We start from the raw sequence: 20,007 nt of genomic DNA, 5'->3' as shown, positions 1-20,007 counted from the left end.
GAATAATAACGTTTACAATGGGTTCCTGGTGAATAATAACGTTTACAATAGGTGCCTGGTAAATAATAATGTTTACAATGGGTTCCTGGTGAATAATAACGTTTACAATGGGTTCCTGGTGAATAATAACGTTTACAATGGGTGCCTGGTGAATAATAACGTTTACAATGGGTGCCTGGTGAATAATAACGTTTACAATAGGTGCCTGGTAAATAATAATGTTTACAATGGGTTCCTGATGAATAATAACGTTTACAATGGGCGCCTGATGAATAATAACGTTTACAATGGGTTCCTGGTGAATAATGTTTACAATGGGTTCCTAGTGAATAATAACGTTTACAATGGGTGACTGGTGAATAATAACATTTACAATGGGTTCCTGGTGAATAATAATGTTTACAATGGGCTCCTAGTGAATAATAACGTTTACAATGGGTGCCTGGTGAATAATAACGTTTACAATGGGTGACTGGTGAATAATAACATTTACAATGGGTTCCTGGTGAATAATAATGTTTACAATTGGTGCCTGGTAAATAATAACGTTTACAATGGGTTCCTGGTGAATAATAATGTTTACAATGGGCTCCAAGTGAATAATAACGTTTACAATGGGTGCCTGGTGAATAATAACGTTTACAATGGGTTCCTGATGAATAATAACGTTTACAATGGGCGCCTGGTGAATAATAATGTTTACAATGGGCGCCTGGTGAATAATAACGTTTACAATGGGTGCCTGGTGAATAATAACGTTTACAATGGGTTCCTGGTGAATAATAATGTTTACAATGGGCTCCTAGTGAATAATAACGTTTACAATGGGTGCCTGGTGAATAATAACGTTTACAATAGGTGCCTGGTAAATAATAATGTTTACAATGGGTTCCTGGTGAATAATAATGTTTACAATGGGTTCCTTATGAATAATAATGTTTACAATGGGCGCCTGGTGAATAATAATGTTTACAATGGGCGCCTGGTGAATAATAACGTTTACAATGGGTGCCTGGTGAATAATAATGTCTACAATGGGTTCCTGGTGAATAATAATGTTTACAATGGGCGCCTGATGAATAATAACGTTTACAATGGGTTCCTGGTGAATAATAACGTTTACAATGGGTGCCTGGTGAATAATAACGTTTACAATGGGTTCCTGGTGAATAATAATGTTTACAATGGGCTCCTAGTGAATAATAATGTTTACAATGGGTTCCTGGTGAATCATAACGTTTACAATGGGTTCCTGGTGAATAATAATGTTTACAATGGGTTCCTAGTGAATAATAACGTTTACAATGGGTTCCTGGTGAATAATAATGTTTACAATTGGTGCCTGGTAAATAATAACGTTTACAATGGGTGCCTGGTGAATAATAACGTTTACAATGGGTGCCTGGTGAATAATAACGTTTACAATGGGTGACTGGTGAATAATAACGTTTACAATGGGTGCCTGGTGAATAATAACGTTTACAATGGGTTCCTGGTGAATAATAACGTTTACAATGGGCGCCTGGTGAATAATAACGTTTACAATGGGTTCCTGGTGAATAATAATGTTTACAATGGGTTCCTAGTGAATAATAACGTTTACAATGGGTGACTGGTGAATAATAACATTTACAATGGGTTCCTGGTGAATAATAATGTTTACAATTGGTGCCTGGTAAATAATAACGTTTACAATGGGTGCCTGGTGAATAATAACGTTTACAATGGGTTCCTGGTGAACAATAATGTTTACAATGGGCGCCTAGTGAATAATAATGTTTACAATGGGTGACTGGTGAATAATAATGTTTACAATGGGTGCCTGGTGAATAATTTGTTTACAATGGGCGCCTAGTGAATAATAATGTTTACAATGGGTGACTGGTGAATAATAATGTTTACAATGGGTGCCTGGTGAATAATTTGTTTACATACATACTTACTATAGTTATCGTTTGTATCTACGTAAAGTTTAATAACTAAAACAATATTATCTGGAAAATGCAAATATTCCTCAAATAACTAAATATATTGATTTAAAAAATAATTTGATAAATGATATGGGAGTTTTAGGGTTAGGCACTACTAGGAGAGTTTTAAGGTTTAGTAAAGTTTGATAACTAAAACGATATTATCTGGAAAATACAAATAACTAAATATATCAATTTTAAAAATAATATGATAAACAATACGATATAGGAGTTTTAGGTTTAAGCACCACCAGGGGGGTCTTAGGGTTAGGCATCAGCAGGGGGGGGGGGGTTAGGGTTAGACACCACCAGGGGGGGTCTTAGGGTTAGGCACCACCAGGGGGGTTTAGGGTTAGGCATCAGCAGGGGGGGGGGGTTAGGGTTAGACACCACCAGGGGGGGTCTTAGGGTTAGGCACCACCAGGGGGGTTTAGGGTTAGGCACCACCAGCGGGGGGGGGGGGGGTTAGGGTTAGGCACCACCAGGGGGGTCTTAGGGTTAGGCACCACCAGGGGAAGGGTTAGGATTAGGCACCACCAGGGGGTCTTAGGGTTAGGCACCACCATTTGGGTTTTAGGGTTAAGCACCACCAGGGGGGTTTAGGGTTAGGCATCAGCAGGGGGGGTTAGGGTAAGACACCACCAGCAGGGTCTTAGGTTAGGGTTAGGCACCACCAGGGGGTTTAGGGTTAGGCACCACCAGGGGGGGGAGTTAGGCTTAGGCACCACCAGGGGGGGGTTAGGGTTAGGCACCACCAGGGGGTCTTAGGGTTAGGCACCACCAGGAGGGGTTTTAAAATTAGACACCACCAGGGGGGTTTAGGGTTAGGCACCACCAGGGGGGTTTAATGGTTAGGAACTGCCAGGGAGGATCTTAGAGTTAGGCACAATCAGGGGAAGGGTTAGGCGCCACCAGTGATGTGGTTAGGGTTAGGCACCACCAGGGAGTGGTTAGGGTTAGGCACCACCAGGGGGGTTTAGGGTTAGACACCACTAGGGGGGGTCTTATGGTTAGGCACCACCAGGGGGGTTAGGGTTAGACACCACCAGGGGGGGTTAAAGGTTAGGCACCACCAGGGGGGTCTTAGGGTTAGGCACCACCAGGGGAAGGGTTAGGGTTAGGCACCACCAGGGGGTCTTAGGGTTAGGCACCACCATTTGGGTTTTAGGGTTAAGCACCACCATGGGGGTTTAGGGTTAGGCATCAGCAGGGGGGGTTAGGGTTAGACACCACCAGCGGAGTCTAAGGGTTAGGCACCACCAGGGGAGTTTAGGGTTTGGCACCACCAGGGGAGTTAGGGTTAGGCACCACCAGGGAGTCTTAGGGTTAGGCACCACCAGGAGGGGTCTTAAAATTAGACATTACCAGGGGGGTTTAGGGTTAGGCACCACCAGGGGGGGGGGGGGTCTTAGGGTTAGGCACCACCAGGGGGTTTAATGGTTAGGAACTGCCAGGGAGGATCTTAGAGTTAGGCACAACCAGGAGAATGGTTAGGGTTAGGCGCCACCGGTGATGTGGTTATGGTTAGGCACCACCAGGGGGTGGTTAGGGTCAGGCACCACCAGGGGGTGGTTAGGGTTAGGCATCACCAGGGGGGTTTAGGGTTAGGCAGCACTAGGGGGGGTCTTAGGGTTAGGCACCATCAGGGGGGTCTTAGGGTTAGGAATCACCAGGGGGGGTCTAAGGTCTAGTGCACACCAGAGTGGTTCGGCAGCGTTTTCAGATCCGATTGTGGATGTGGAAACGCTAGGGTAATGTATTTCAATGGGGTGGTGCACACCAGAGCGGGAGGCGTTTTGCAGAAACGCATACTCCCGGGCTGCTGCAGATTTTGGATTGCGGAGGCGTTTCTGCCTAATTGTAAAGTATAGGAAAAACGCAAACCACTCTGAAAAATGCTACATCAGAGCGGTTTGCCAGGCGTTTTTGTTACAGAAGCTGTTCAGTAACAGCTTTACTGTAACAATATCTGTAATCTGCTGTACCAAAAACCGCAGCACAAAACCGCAAAACGCTAGCAAAACGCTTCAAAATAAGAAGAAAACACGCAGCTAAAAATGCTAGCGTTTTGCGGATCTGCTTGCAGTTTTTGGTGTGCACCAGGCCTAAGAGTTAGGCATAGGTAGAGGAAGGCAGGGCCAGGCCGACACATAGGCTTGCGAGGCATGTGTATTGTACAGTGCTGCGTAATATGTTGGTGCTATATAAATCCAGTAAATAATAATGCATATTACGTGCCAGTTCAAGGATTATATTTATGAGGTTAAGTTATGTACACAGTACATCCCAAAGCACTAGAATGAAAATGACTCAAAAACTTACCCAGGGCATTTAGTGTTGTGCACAGCACAGACAGAATAACAAGAAAGAGAATCATGATGACACCAGGAAATACAGGAAGTTAGATGACTCTGCAAGAGGAAAAAGACAAAAGTAGGCAATAAACTTTTGATATGTGTAATAAGTCAATAAACCAGCAAAGGAACATTGTCCATCCACGTTTTCTGCCTCTAGGCTAACCTTCCTGTAGCTCCCATTCCACGTACAGCAGACCCCCACCTATTCCATGTGCAGGTCCCTCTACTATATGTAAAATCCATATACAGCAGCTCCTCTTTTTAATGTACAGCTCATTTAGGTGCCAGCTTCCCTCTTCCATATTTTCATCCCTACTTGCCTCCTCCCTTTTCCATTTGCAGCCTCCTTTTCGAAATGTAGCAAACTCTAGTGTTGATCGGATACCTCATTATCCTATTCGAGTTTGGTCGAATTCGGATAGTAAACTATCCGAATTCACTCGAAGTTCAATATCCGATGTAATCGAATATCCGATTCGACCTCGGATATCCGATGTCACTATCCGAGTCTGTATTCGAGTAAAATATTCGAGCTGGCCTTAAATAGCTTGTAAAACTTGTATTGGAGGTCAATGATGCATGAAACCACCTTTTTTATGAAGAAAAACATCAAGATTATGTGGTGATGTAGTAGTTATAAAAAAAGGTCTCAAAAATAGTAAATTAACTTCATGAAAAGTTTTTGCATGAGAAGATGTGTCCAAAATGGTTGTTGTAACAGTCTTCATTTTACGTTGTCTTCATCTTTTTCTTCTATATCTCCTTCTTCTTCTTCTTCTTCTATATCTTCTTCTTCCTCTTCTTCTTCTATATCTTCTTCTTCTTCTTCTATATCTTCTTCTTCCTCTTCTTCTTCTATATCTTCTTCTTCCTCTTCTTCTTCTATATCTTTTTCTTCTTCTTCTATATCTTCTTCTTCTTCATCTTCTTCTATATCTTCTTCTTCTATATCTTCTTCTTCTATATCTTCTTCTTCATCTTCTTCTATATCTTCTTCTTTTATATCTTCTTCTTCTATATCTTCTTCTTCTTCATCTTCTTCTTCATCTTCTTCTATATCTTCTTCGTCTATGTCTTCTTCATCTTCTTCATCTTCTATATCTTCTTCTTCTATATCTTCTTCTTCTTCTTCTTCTTCTTCTTCATCTTCTTCTATATCTTCTTCTTCTATATCTTCTTCATCTTCTTCTATATCTTCTTCTTCTATATCTTCTTCATCTTCTTCTTCATCTTCTTCTTCTTCTTCTATATCTTCTTATTCTATATCTTCTTCATCTATATCGTCTTTATCTTCTTGATCTTCTTCTTCTTCTATATCTTCTTCTTCTTCATCTTCTTCTTCTTCCTCTTCTTCTCTATCATTATATTATGTGTCTTGGTTTTCCTTTCTTTTGTAATATTTTTTTTTACTTCATTTGTGGAAATATTTTATTTTAATAACACCATAATTATGGTTGTGTTGATGGCACAATAGGTAGGTAGTGGCACATTGCAAGCCACAGCACCTTTTTCTGTGTACCCAGGCGGTGGTAAAACACAGACATCAGCAGGAGGAGGAAGTAGTTGCAGGCTTGCAGCTATTTGTAGTGTGTGGTAATAGTCGGTCGGTACTCGGTAGGAGAGTGGGTGGGCAGGTGGCAGCAGAAAATAGTTCTTCTTCTGTTCTCCCTGGCAGTGGTAGCAGCACACAGACAGCAGAAGCTCAATGCAGCTACAGGATGAGGAGTAATGTGTGTCAGGCAGTGTGATGTGACTGACATAATAGGCCCTGGTTCCTAGCGGTGGTTCCAGGGCCATAAATGAACATCATGAGGTTCCAGACAGCGGTCGTGAAGCCCACATTGTGTCCAATACACAATTGGGACAGCACAGTTTTCAACCCGGACACCTCTAAAATAATTACAATTTTTTTTAATTATTGCAACTATTGTTGAGCGTAACAGCTGGTGGCGCATGGGCAGCAGCACCTTGTAATGTGTTCCCTGGCAGTGGAGAGGAGACACAGACAGCAGGAGGAAATATAACAGCAGGCAGCGTGAGGAGGATAAGTGTGTGGCAGACTGGCATTTGGCAGCAGGCAGGAGGGCAAGCAGCGAGACATAGTAAGCCCTGGTTCCTAGCGGTGGTTCCAGGGCCTTAAATGAACATCATGAGGTTCCAGACAGCGGTCGTGAAGCCCACATTGTGTCCAATACACAATTGGGACAGCACAGTTTTCAACCCGGACACCTCTAAAATAATTACAATTTTTTTTTTAAATTATTGCAGCTATTGTTGAGCATAATAGCTGGTGGTGCATGGGCAGCAGCACCTTGTAATGTGTTCCCTGGCAGTGGAGACACAGACAGCAGGATGAAATACAACAGCAGCAGCAGGTGTATGTGTGTGTGCCAGTCGTCACTTCATGTCCCCCTCTCGCCGACAACAGGGGCCATGAATTCGCCTTCCACCCAAGCCTGGTTCATTTTGAGAAACGTCAGTCTGTCCACAGACTTGTGAGACAGACGAGATCGCTTCTCAGTGACGACTCCACCGGCTGCACTGAAGCAACGCTCTGACAGTACGCTGGAAGGGGGGCAGGAGAGCACTTCCAGGGCGTACTGCGCAAGCTCGCTCCAGATCAGCAGGTGCTTGACCCAATACTCCATGGGATCAACAGGGGCCACGCTGTCAAGCCCGCTGAAGGACTCCAAGTGGTCAGCCACCATGCGGGTCAAGCGCTGCCTGTGACTGGAGAAGGATGCTGCTGCAGGCACCTCCTCTCTAGTCCTTGGCAGCTCTACACTCATGTAGAGCTCTTGGGTCAGAGACAGCAGGTCTGTGGTGTGCGTGCGCTTGCTGCTGGTGGATGCAGGCACCTGCTGCTGCCTCTGTGCTGGCTGGACAGTGGGGGTGGATGTCTAAGGGAAGGCTTCCTCCAAGCGCTCAACAAGGGACAGCTGCAAATCCCTCATTTGTTGCGCACGGTCTCCTCCTGCAGGCAGGAACTGGCTGAGCTTCCTCTTCAGACGTGGGTCCAGCATCATGCAGATCCAGATGTCCTCCCTCTGCTTCATCTGGATCACTATTGGGTCCTTGCGCAGGCATGTGCGCTGCCATTGAGAAGAGTCTGGCCACGTCTGTTGGCACATCATCGGCAGCCCCAGAGCCGACATTGCTGTCCTCCTCTGCCTCCTCCACCTCATCCTCTCTCCACCCCCGCACCAGTCCAGCTGCGCTCTGCTACTCCCCCTCATCAGCAGCAAGGTCAGGGACCTCGACCAACTCCAAGCCCTCCTCCTCCTCAGAGGTGGCCTGTGAAGCTGCCTGCAGCTCCTGCTGGTCCAAGGCTGCCGCTCCCTCTTCCAGCAGTGCATACAGGGCCCTGTCCAGCACACACACCAAGGGGACCCACTCGCACACCATTGCATGGTCCCTGCTCACCATGTTGGTGGCCTGCAGGAAGGGTGCCAGGACTGAGCACACCTGCTGCATGTGCCCCCAGTCCTCCGTGGAGATGATGGACGGGAGGTTGGTGGCGGCACGCCCAGTTGCAGTGAGGGAGGCAACTGTTGCTCGTGCAACGTACTGGCTGACAGCCTGCTTCTGTTCAACCAGATGCTCCAACATCGCCAGGGTGGAGTTCCAGCGAGTTGGAACATTGAGCATGAGCCGGTGCTGTGGCAGGTGCAGCTCCTTCAGCACCTCTTCCAGGCTCGCCACGGCTGCAGGCCGGTGCCAGAAGTGACACACAACCTTCCTTGCCGCCTCAAGGAGTCGGTCCATCCCCTGGTAGGTCCGCAGGAACTTTTGGACTACCAGGTTCAGGACGTGCGCCAGGCAGGGGATGTGGGTCAGGTCTCCCCTGCTGATGGCAGCAACCAGGTTTGCCCCATTGTCGGACACCACCTCTCCGACTCTGAGGCCTCTGGGGGTCAGCCAATTCCTCTCCTGCTCTCGGAGTTTGGCCAGGACGTGGTTCGCCGTCAGTTTGGTCTTCCCCAGGCTGACCAATTCCAGCAGCGCTTGGCAGTGGCGGGGCTTCACGCTGCTGCTGAGGCGGGGGGTTTGGGCTGGTGTGCCGGAGGATGGAAGCGGATCAGAGTAACCTGCTGCTGTTCCGCTGACCCTGCATGGTGGCACCACCCACTGCGTTGTTGGTGCTGCTGCTCTGACAGTGCCCGATGCTGCTCCCCCCTCCTCACCCCCTTCCACCAAGCTGACCCAATGCACGGTGAAGGACAGATAGCGGCCTGTCCCAAACCGGCTGCTCCATGAGTCCATGGTGACGTGAACCCGTTGACCCACCGCCTACTCCAGCCCTCTCCCGACATTGGCCATCACAGAGCGGTGAAGTGCAGGGATGGCCATGCGTGCAAAATATTGTCGGCTGGGGATTGGCCAATCGGGGGCTGCACACATCAGGAGCGCACGCATGTCGCTCCCCTCCTGCACAAGGGAATAAGGCAGGAGTTGGGAGCACATGGCCCGTGCCAGCAAGCCGTTCAGCTGACGCACGCGACGGCTGCTGGGAGGCAGAACCCTGACCACCCCCTGGAAGGTGTCGCTGAGCAGGGTCTGGCGAGGCCTTTTGCTGGCACGGGAAGCAGTGGAGGGAGCAGAGGAGGCCACTGAGGACTGGCTGCCAGAACAGGCCTCAGTGTTGGCGGCAGGAGTTGCAGAGGGAGGAGGATCAGTGACGCACTCCTGCTGCCGACGGCTTCGCAGTGGTGGCGGGTCTGCCACTGCCAGTTTCCTTCAACTTCACGAACTCCTCATGCTCGTGAAAGTGTTTCCCTGCAAGATGGTTTGCCAGAGAGGTGGTGCCAAACGCAGAGGGCTCCTTCCCTCTGCTGAGCTGCTTGCGGCACTGGTTGCAGGTGGCATACTTGCACTCCAAATATGGAAGGGTGAAAAAATTCCATATTGGGGAGGTGAAGTTGCCCCTTCGGTTGAAGGTGCTGCTGCCGCTGGTCTCCCTGTGGTGGTTTGGGGGGGGGGGGGTTCTTGGTGCGGCTGGTGGTGGCACTGGCAGAACTCGTCTCCTGATCAGCACGCTGTGTGGCCTGCATACAGGGCCGGGCCGAGGCATAGGCTGGAGAGGCTCCAGCCTCAGGGCGCAGTGTAGGAGGGGGCGCACAATTCATTCAGCTGTCATTCCTAATTGTGTATGAAGCAGAAAGAAATAAGAAAAGGGAATACATAGCAGTGACTGCAAGCCAGATAACTAGAACAAGATGGCGCCTGGATAGGTAGCCACGGCCACAGGGGCTCTGGCTAGTAACCACTTTTTTACTCACTTTCCCAGCCTGGTCCTCTGGTCTAGCCGCCTCCTGGCTCACCCAAGGGAAGCCCGACAAATTGAGATGTCTGGCAACTCCAGCACAAGCCCAGTCCCGACTTACTAAGCGGGGCGACTCCAATTCCAGCAGCGGCCATGAGAGCTCCAGCAGCGGCCATGTGCTCTTCCACCGGTACTCTTCCATCGCTCCTCTGCACTCTGCAGCAGCAGACCCCAGGACATCGGATCAGTGGCGGCTTGCAGTCCAATCTCGGCAGGTGACGCACGACTTCGGCTCCAGCGGCGGCTTCTCCGTACCACGTGGGAGAAGCTTCGACCCGATGGCGGCTCTGATCAGGACACCACCGCTACCCCCTCATGGCGCCGTTTTGGAGAGGCCCAGCACATCACATGGGGAGATCACTTTAGGTCATGCCACTCTACCGCCGACCGCCATCCAGGACACTCCGTCGCTCAGCCTCTTGCTGCACAACACTCCTGCTGCCGATGTGGGCCTGTGCTGGGGAGTTGGGGGCTGAGTAACGCCACCATCGGTGGCCTTGTTCTGCCGCTTACCGCGGGAGTCAACCTCACGCCGCCCGGCTTCACCATTGCAGCTGCTGCTGCAGCTCTCCAACTGTCCTTGTCGCCCTGCCGGCCAATTCACTGCGGCCCGCTCATGGAGGTCGCAGCGGCGTTCCCATCGGGCCGGTCCCATGAATTTTTTTGCCTGCAAATGCCGCATGCCCGGGCACCCATGCCACCGATTCTGCCCCTGGCTGCTCTGATGGAGTCTGCACCAACACGGACCTTCTGCCTAGGAATGGGGTATGCAAGACCGGGACAGGTATTACCATCCCCCAGGGGACTCTTGGACTCACTGGCTACCACTTTTTTTTTCTTTTTTTTTTTCTTTTCCAATTATCTTTTTTATTTCTTTGACCTCTCTCTTCCATCTTCTTGTTCAATAGCATACTGCGGGGCGTCCAAATGTGCTGCAGAGCAGTTGAGCGCCACACAAAGATTGCGGCAGCTCCGCTCAACATAGCACCAGACGGTCCCCCTATATGACTACTATGTGTATTTTCATCTGTATTTTCACCTGCATTCTCATCTGTGTGCTTGTTACTGTACCATCGCCAACCCTGTATGTGGCAAAAATAATTCCGGGTTCAACCCCTGTTGTACTTGGCGAAATAAAGTATTCTGTATTCTGTATATTAAGGTGTTGGGGAGGTTGTGCTCTCTTAGTCTAATAGCAATCAGGGTGTGACAGCTGGGGTGGGAGGGATGGAGGGGCGCACTTTGGTGTCTCAGCCTTGGGTGCTGGAGGACCTTGTCCCTGCTCTGCCTGCATACCATGCCCACTTGTGATCCTGCCCATGCCTGCGATGCTGATCCTTCTAGCAAGGCCCGCAGACGCATCCTCCTCCTCCTCCTCAGAGCTGATGACATCCCCACTCCCAGGACCTGGCAACCAGTCTTTGTCCTTCACAGTGTCATCATCATCCTCCCCTCCGCAAACATGTCCTGCTGGGATCCCCCAAACTCCCCTTCTGCATGCATGGGCGGATGGACAGTCACCACTGTCTGAATGTCCAAAGCACCATCCCCCAAAGTGCCCATGAGCATTCCTTCCTCCGCCAATTCTTCCGCAACAGCATTCCATAACCCCACTGCGCTTGGGGATAACAAGGTGCTGAGTGACAGGGTGCTGATGTCGCCCGCTGGGGCTGGAGAACTGCACTCCTCCTCCTCCTCCTCCTGCTCCCCAGGCAGTGCTCGTTGGCTACTGCTGCTCTTGCGAACAGGAGTGGTGGCGGGGGTGGAGGACTCGGTTCCAGAGCTAATGGTGGCCTGCTCATCCACCATCAGTTCCACCACAGCGTCTGCGTCCTTCTCCTCAATAGGACGGCTACGACCTGGCGGTGGGAGGAACATCTGGGCCACACGCTGCTGCTGCTGCTGCTGTATCTCTGCAGCGTGACTCCCAGCTGTTGGGCGGCCAAGGCGTCCACGGCCAGTGGCTAATGGCGGAATAGCCACTGGTTCAGACGCAGAACTGTGCATGGTGGTGGTGGCGCGGCTGCCACGTCCATGACCTCCTCTCTTGGCGATGCCCTTGCTGCCCTTGCTGCCCCTGCCCAAACCGCGGCTGCCAGTGCCAGACATTGTATATTTTTAATATTATACAAATGAAAAAAAAAACATATGTATGTAAAGGCGGGTGGGACAAGTGGGGTACTTTAATGGGGTGGGACTGGTGGTGGTGGGTGTGTGAGGTGACGGACAGGTGTACTGTACAGCAGAGACCGGTGTAGCACTAACGAGAGAGTGCGCACTGCGCACACAAAGACCCTAGCTGACGCTGACTGACGGTGTCCCTATACACAGACTACAGTACAAGTCAGCAAATACACAATAGAAGTAATAGAAAAAATAGGACGGGTGTAGCACTAACGAGAGGGTGCGGACAGCGCAGATGTGCACTGCGCACACAAAGACCCTAGCTGACGCTGACTGACGGTGTCCCTATACACAGACTACAGTACAAGTCAGCGAATACACAATAGAAGTAATATATAAACAATAGAACGGTGTAGCACTAACGAGAGGGTGCGGACAGCGCAGACGTGCACTGCGCACACAAAGACCCTAGGTAACGCGGTGACGGATGGTACCTATACACAGACTAGAGTACAGTACACTACAGTACTACTAACTAAACAATAGAAGAATCTAGCTAAATAATACAACAGGTGTGACTAGATTACAGAGAGCAGATACAACAGGACAGGTATAGCAGTAAAGCTGGGCCTTGCTAACTACAAAATAGTACAAATCTATCTAACACAGAAGTAGTAGTAGTACAGGAGTAGAGTAGGACAGGTGATAGCACAGGTAAGGTAACTAGAGACTAGAGCACAGAGCAGGGCAGGCTGCCTTGCCTAGGCACAGGGCCTAGCTGCTGGCTGCAGGCCTGCAGCAGCACCAGTGACAGTCTCTCTCCCTCCCTAGTCCCCCTAGTAATCACCCAAACTAAACTGCCTAAAATACAATCTATCTACAATACAAAGCAATACAGTTGAAGATCAAGTGTTGGAGTGTAAAAACGCTAGGTTTAGAACAATAGCAATGCACTTGCACACAGACAAAAAGCACTGGAGCAGTCTCTCAGTACTATCAGTCAGTAAGTCGCAAGCAGGACGAGTGAGGCAACATGGCGCCCGCTATTTATAGAGGGGGGCTTGGCCAGGCTCCCCCTATGTGATTGGCTGCAGTCAGAGGGCTGGGAGCCCTCTGATTCACTTGTGAGGACTCGAGGTGACGTCTGTCGTGACGCTATCCGAGCTCGTGACGCTATCCGAGCTCGGATAGCTAGGATATCTCCGGATAGCTGCTTGCGCTAATACTATTCGAGTTCGGTATTCGAGCTCGAATAGTGAAAAAAGAGCTAGGATATCCGAGACCGAGTAACTCGGATATCCTAGCTCAGATAAGCATCACTAGCAACCTCACTTCCATGTCCTGTTTTCCCCTTGAGCAGTAGCCACCCTAGTCTTGGGTCTGTGTGTTCTTCACAGAAATCCAGCCCTAATCTATCTAAAACAACAAGGGATTTTTTAGCTTTCTCTTGGAAAAAAACACTTAAGCTTTTTGCAATTACTAAAACAGACAAGGTAGATGAGGTTACTTTTGGGGGTGGTTAATTTAGAGTTTTCTGTCAGTGTAAGGTTCAGACTAGTGTGAAGAAATTTGTTTTGGTCACAGTGCTGGGATATGACAATACTGATTCTGGTACCTACTAGGTGAAGGTACTTGGTTTCAGATGGCAGATAATGGAATTTATTGCTGTGGATGCTTGTATTATGCCTCAGATAGGGATTCCAAACTCGTAAGAATAGAAAAAACACACAGGCACCAGGAGCTCAATCTGATGTAATAAAGTCTGGTAATGGGCACAAATATAACAGTAGGTAAGTATACTAACAATTGTGGGTTGCTAAAGGAGTCAACCGCTCATAAGAGCATGTGGGGAAGTACCATCTCCACTTTGCCTTGTAATAGGATGTGAGTTTTCATTCTATGAGTAACTTGTTGAATGCGTCTCCCAGTGGGCCAGATTTATCAAAGCATTACCAACAGTTTTTTCTTCTTAAACAGTTCTAACCAGCAGAGGAACTGTTCTGCATGATAATAAGAAACTTCTTAAATCCTACTTAATAGTGACAGTTTAGCGTCAATTTCTAGAGCTGCTCTAAAAAAGTGGAAATACATCCCTAAACTGTCACAGATTAAGGAGCGCTTTATAGTAGTTCTACAGATGGTGCAGCAGTGCAGGCTAGACACGATTTGTGAAGGGTTCCTCCCCCTGCTGAATTCCTCACTGAATCAATACAGCAGATGTATTGGTTACCTCAGCAACAGCAATTTCCCTCACACACTGCACTGTCTGAGAAACCTATTTTACAACTGTTTTAGAAGGAAACTGCACTATCTAGTTATGTCTTAATATGTCTGAGACAGTTCTGCACAGATTTCTAAAAACTTACCAATATTTTGTCACAGACACTCTTGATAAATGTCCCCCTCAGGGACAGATTTATCAAAGCATTACTGACAGGTTTTTCTTCTTAAACTGTTCTAACCAGCAGACGGACAGTTCTGCATGATAATAAGAATATTTCTAAATTCTACTTAATAGCATCAGTTTAGCATGAATTTCTAGAACTGCACTACAGTTAAGAAAAGTGCAAATCCATTCCTAAACTGCCACAGATTAAGAAGTGCTTATTAGCACTTCTACACAGCTTGTGCAGTGCAGGCTAGACATGATTTGTAAAGTGCTCCGCTATTTCAATTCTAATACATTTATATCATATACTTATTTACATTACATCTTGTCAGATAACCTAAAATAATCTACCGTAAATAATATATTTATGCTATTATAACTTCTCTTTTCTGTATCAATATAGCAGATGTATTGGTTATGTCAGCAACAGCAATTTCACTCACACACTTCACTGTCTGTGTTACCCAATACATCTGCTGTATTGATACAGAAAAGAGAAGTTATACTAGCATAAATATGTTACCTAAGGTAAATTATTTTAGGTTAACTGACAGGATCTAATGTAAATAAATATATAATATAAATGTATTAGAGCTAAAAAAAAAATCAAGCTTAGGAATTTGCAGCATCAGATATTGTTTTCCCCTTATCTTTCTCATCTCTCACACACACTCTTTTTCTGAGAGAGGAATTCAGCAAATCATGCCTAGCCTGCTCTGTGCAATCTGCAGAAGTGCTATTCAGTACTTCTTAATCTGCAGCAGTTTAAGGATGGATTTGCACTTTTCTTAAATATAGTGCAGCCACTATTAAAGGACATCCGAGGTGAAAATAAACTGATGAGAAAAACAATTCTGTCTATCCTCCTTCTCCTAAAATGACTTTTTTTTACATATTACCCCAGTTTTATTTTTTATTTAAATCTTGTTTTTAAGTTTTTACTGTTTCATCATCTCTGCTCAATGACACTTTATTGACGTATGCCAGAGTTCAAATCTTTGAATTATTTTTATCTCTTTTCTGCTCTCAGAAGCAATTTACTGAAAGAAAAGTGTTTTATGGCTGTAATTACTTATCACTGAGGGTTATGCTATAATCTGAACCAGTCCGATCCGGTCCCGACTGAGACATAAACTGTCACTTGCACACCTAATGTTTAACTCTTTCAGGCAGAGAAAGAAAAAAAGGAACACAGCCTAGTTATATATGGGCTTGAAAACCGCCACGGCCTGCACTCTGGCCATGTTGTGCACCAGTCCAGCACGGCTGTCACTACACAAACAGCTGTTTGTGGTGTGTTACACAGTGAGTTTGATGTGTCAGTGTGAAGCAGTACTCTAATTACACTCCCTGATTGATGTATACACATGCAAGATGTTTTAAAGCACTTTAGGCCTGCAATTTAGCATTCAATGTGATTTTTGCCCTTAAAATGCTGATTTGCGCCAAATCCAGATTTTTCCCCTTTGGACTTTTGCTGTCTATCCCACTCCGCCATGCCCCCCTCCAGGTGTTAGACTCCTTGAAACATCTTTTCCATCACTTTTGTGGCCAGCATAAATGTTTCTAGTTTTCAAAGTTCGCTTCCCCTTTGAAGTCTATTGCGGTTTGCGAAAGTTCACGCTAACTGAACTTTCGCGGTAGTTCGCGACCCCGGTTCACAAACCGAAGATCGGAGGTTCGGGCCATCTCTAGCTGTCCCAAGCAATGTCAACTGAACTCGGACAACCGTAATGACAGTGATATGGAGGCTGCCATATTTATTTATCTCCTTTTAAGCAATGCCAGTTGCCAGGCTGCCAGGCAAATGGTATTGTTTAAAAGGAAATAAATATGGCAGCTCCCCGTCCCTCTCATTACAGTTGACCCCCCCCCACACACACACACAAATATCTGCCACCACGTTTTACAGTTAAAACACAATGGGCTTGATTCACAAAAGAGTGCTAACTGTTAGCACGGCTGTTTTCGCGCAAATTTTCGCATTGCCTGCGATCGCGAACTTTCGCGTGAAACGATAACGGTTTCGCGCGCAAATGCGAATTTTCACGCGAAAACGATATCGATTTCGCGGTAAAATTCGCGTTTGCGCGTGAAAACGTTATCATTTCACGCAAAAATTCGCGATCACGCGCAATGCGAAAATTCGCGCGAAAATGGCCGTGCTAACAGTTAGCACTCTTTTGTGAATCAAGCCCAATCTCTCAACAGTCAGCAGGCTAACTCATTCTAGCCCTGTTCTAGCCCTTTGTAAGAAATGTCTGCAACCTCCGACTGCCACGCTCCTGGCAGAAATGATGAAAGGTTGCATACACAATATTTTACAGTATATATGTTATATACAGTAAGTTTTACAGTAGCATTACTAGTATCATTACCCGGTTCAAAACATCTGCTTCAAAATACAAAGATATTTACATGTTTGAGAGCTGAGGCTATTTTTCAGGTTATGTCAGTGATCTGCAAACTTGGCTCTCCAGCTGTTAAGGAACTACAAGTCCCACAATGCATTGCAGAAGTCTGACAGCCACAGTCATGATTCATAAAGGGAAATGCATTGTGGGACTTTTAGTTCCTTAACAGCTGGAGAGCCAAGTTTACACATCACTGGGTTATGTCTATAAGTGTCTGTGCATAATGGCCCCCAGAATGAGAAGGAACATCATTTTCCTAGAGGACCATCTGGCAGGCTCATTAGGAAAAACAAAAAGATGACTTCTGACTTTTTACAAACTTACATGAAAGACTTCTCAGAGGAAGATATTAACTATTTGAGCAGAAAAAAAGATCAGGAGAGGTGGGTGAAAAATACAGAAAGATGAAATAAAGGGCAGTGAGACTATGAGCCAGAAATCCTACCAAATGAGGTGGAACCATGGAGGTTTTTTCAAACTGTTAAGGTTAAAGCATCATTCATTATCTGCACGTTTAATTGGTACGATTGCTGCTTCCTCTTGCAAAGTCTGATTTACAATCTCTGACTGCAATCATTATCTGCACGTTTCATTGGTACGATTGCTGCTTCCTCTTGCAAAGTCTGCTTTACAATCTCTGACTGCAATCATTATCTGCACGTTTAATTGGTACGATTGCTGCATATATTGCTACTAAGATTGTTTAATATTAAATTAAGTAGTTCAGCAGTGTTTGTAAATTTCCATATTACATTTGTGAATCCTCGTGTTCCAGCCCAGTGAGCAGCAATTATTTATTGTAGGGCTGCTCTTGGTAGCCACACCCATCCTCAGCTGAACTGTTTTTCCCAATTTCTAATTGAGAATCACTTCCAATTCAACCATGGCAGCTATCATACCTATTTAAGCGCTGGAGCTTGGTCACTTATGGCCTAGGTCACTTGGTGCCATTTAATTCCTAAGTGCCATTTATTACAAAGTGCTTTACAACTTAACAAGAATTTACCAAGAATTCACCCAGGAATTAAAACAGGATTCAATAGCCACAGGACTCTGCTGGAAACTACTACTCTGCATCCACACCTGCCTCCAATGATGTTGCTAAAAATGCCACTGCTGGACATATGTTGCACAACCAAGTAGACTCTGCTTCTTTATTTACACAGGTTTGCTTGTACTAACTGCATACTCATATAAACTGTTTAGTGGTTGGTTCCTGGTTATGATATCGTTACCATGTTTAAACCCACCCTCCGTTTCCTCCCTCTCTGCCACAGATTTAGCCACCCTCTTTACCAACAAAATTGTATCCATCCGTCAGGAAATATCCAATCTTCACCTCCCAACCCCTCCCAACCAGCTCCTCCTTCACCCTATCCTCCCCTCACCTCCTTCACTCCTACTACCAGAGAGGAAGTCAACCACCTACTGCAGACTTCCCATTCCCATACCACTACTTCCCCCCTTGACCCCATCCCTTCTGATTTACTCCAGCCTCACTTCACGGAATTGGCCCCAGTCCTCACTACCCTGTTTAACCTCTCCCTATCCACAGGCACCTTCTCCTCAGACTTCAAGCAGGCCACTGTACTACCCCTGCTCAAGAAACCCTCCCCCGACCCCTCGCTACCCTCCAACTACCGCCCTATCTCCCTCCTCCCCTTTGCCCCAAAACTCCTTGAGCATCTGGTTCACAAACGTCTGACCCATACCTCAATGTCAACTCACTGCTAGATCCACTGCAATCTGGATTTTGGCCTGCCCACTTAACCGAAACTGCTCTCACCAAAGTGATCAATGACCTTGCCTTAGCTAAAGCTGAAGGTAAATACTCCATTCTCCTCCTCCTTGACCTTTCAGCAGCTTTTGACTCAGTAGATCATCCCCTACTCCCCCAGTCCCTCCAGTCCATGGGCATTCACAACCTTGCCCTGACCTGGCTTTCATCCTACCTCTCCAACCGCTCCTTCATGACTGCCTTCAATGAGTCCTTGTCCACCCCCAACCACCTCTCGGTGGGAGTCCCCCAAGGCTCGGTCCTTGGCCCCCTACTGTTCTCCCTATACACATCCTCCATTGGCAAGGTTATCTCATCCATGGGTTTAAACTATCATCTGTATGCAGATGACACCCAGATCTACCTCCACACCCCTGACATATCCACCACTACCATGGACAAGGTCTCCTCCTGCCTATCAGCCATCTCCTCCTGGATGTCCGCTAGGTCCCTGAAACTAAATCTAGACAAAACGGAATTTATGATCTTCCCAGCCTGGCCATCCATGAACCTCCCAGATGTGCATGTCACTGTTAACCACACTACCATTCGCCCTACCTCTCAAGCCCGCTGTCTGGGTGTCACCCTGGACTCCGCACTCTCCTTCACTCCCCACATCCAAAACCTCACAAAGTCCTGCAACTTCCACCTTCGTAACATCTGTAAGATTTGCCCTTTCCTGACCTTTGCCACCACCAAACTCCTCATCCATGCCCTCATAATTTCCCGCCTTGACTACTGCAATGCCCTTCTGTCTGGTCTCCCTATGACCCGAATAGCCCCACTGCAGTCCATCATGAATGTGGCAGGCAGAATTATCCACTGCTCCCATCGCTCCACCACAGCAGATCCCCTCCTTGAATCCCTCCACTGGCTTCCTATCCAGTCCAGAATCAGATTGAAGATACTGTGTCTGACCTACAAATCTGTCCACAAAACCTGTCCAACCTACATTTCCGATCTTACTCAGAGGTACACACCTAGCCACTCACTCCGCTCTTCCAATGAACTTCGCCTGCCCCCCCACCCCGCATCACCCAGTCCCATGCACGCCTCCAGGACTTCTCAAGAGCTGCTCCAACACTATGAAACTCCCTACCTCCACCCATTAGGGCAACCCCCTCCTTCAACATCTTCAAGAAGGCCCTTAAAACTCACCTTTTCACTCTGGCCTACTACCCCTCACAAGTGCTCTAAACCCACAGCTGAACTCTGGTCCCCTACCTCTCGTGTCCCTACCTCTCCTTCTAGATTGTAAGCCTTTGGGCAGGGTCCTCCTCCTTTTGTGTCCTACCTGATCATGCACCTCCATTACTGTGAACCCATGCTATGCATCTGAGTGAACCTAACTTGCCTAATCTCCATGCTCCCATCCAGTGACTAAGCATTACCTTGTATTAAAATAAATAACTCGCACACCATGCAAAAAAGTAAATGCAAAAGATTTGTGTATTTAAATACAAAAGCTACACAGTAATTTATAGCAACTGGTCATATAAGGCAAAACATCACAGAAAGTGGCAATTACAATACAGCTCCTATGGAGTCAGTGTGCAGCATAAACAGGGCTATGCATCTAATGCAACAGGCAACTATATTACAGACAAGACAGAGACAATAATGCAGCTATGCACAGCAATCAGCCTAAAGGCG

The 20,007-nt window shown here is 47.1% G+C and overlaps 1 protein-coding gene across 2 annotated transcripts in view; it reads right to left on the bottom strand.

Moving 5' to 3' along the window:
* Positions 1–20,007, bottom strand: part of LOC137528057 (peptidoglycan recognition protein 1-like) — a 76,171-nt gene that overhangs the window by 27,968 nt on the left and 28,196 nt on the right. For both annotated transcript variants that reach the window (XM_068249295.1, XM_068249294.1), the window contains exon 2: positions 4,293–4,381. In XM_068249295.1, coding sequence (XP_068105396.1) covers positions 4,293–4,347 — 55 coding nt within the window. In that variant the 5' untranslated portion in view covers positions 4,348–4,381. The remainder of the gene's footprint in view (positions 1–4,292; positions 4,382–20,007) is intronic.

Source organism: Hyperolius riggenbachi, chromosome 8 (assembly GCF_040937935.1).
Source record: "Hyperolius riggenbachi isolate aHypRig1 chromosome 8, aHypRig1.pri, whole genome shotgun sequence".
NCBI lineage: Eukaryota > Metazoa > Chordata > Amphibia > Anura > Hyperoliidae > Hyperolius > Hyperolius riggenbachi.
Note: the sequence above shows the minus strand (reverse complement) of the source record. Positions and strands in the feature narration are given on the sequence as shown.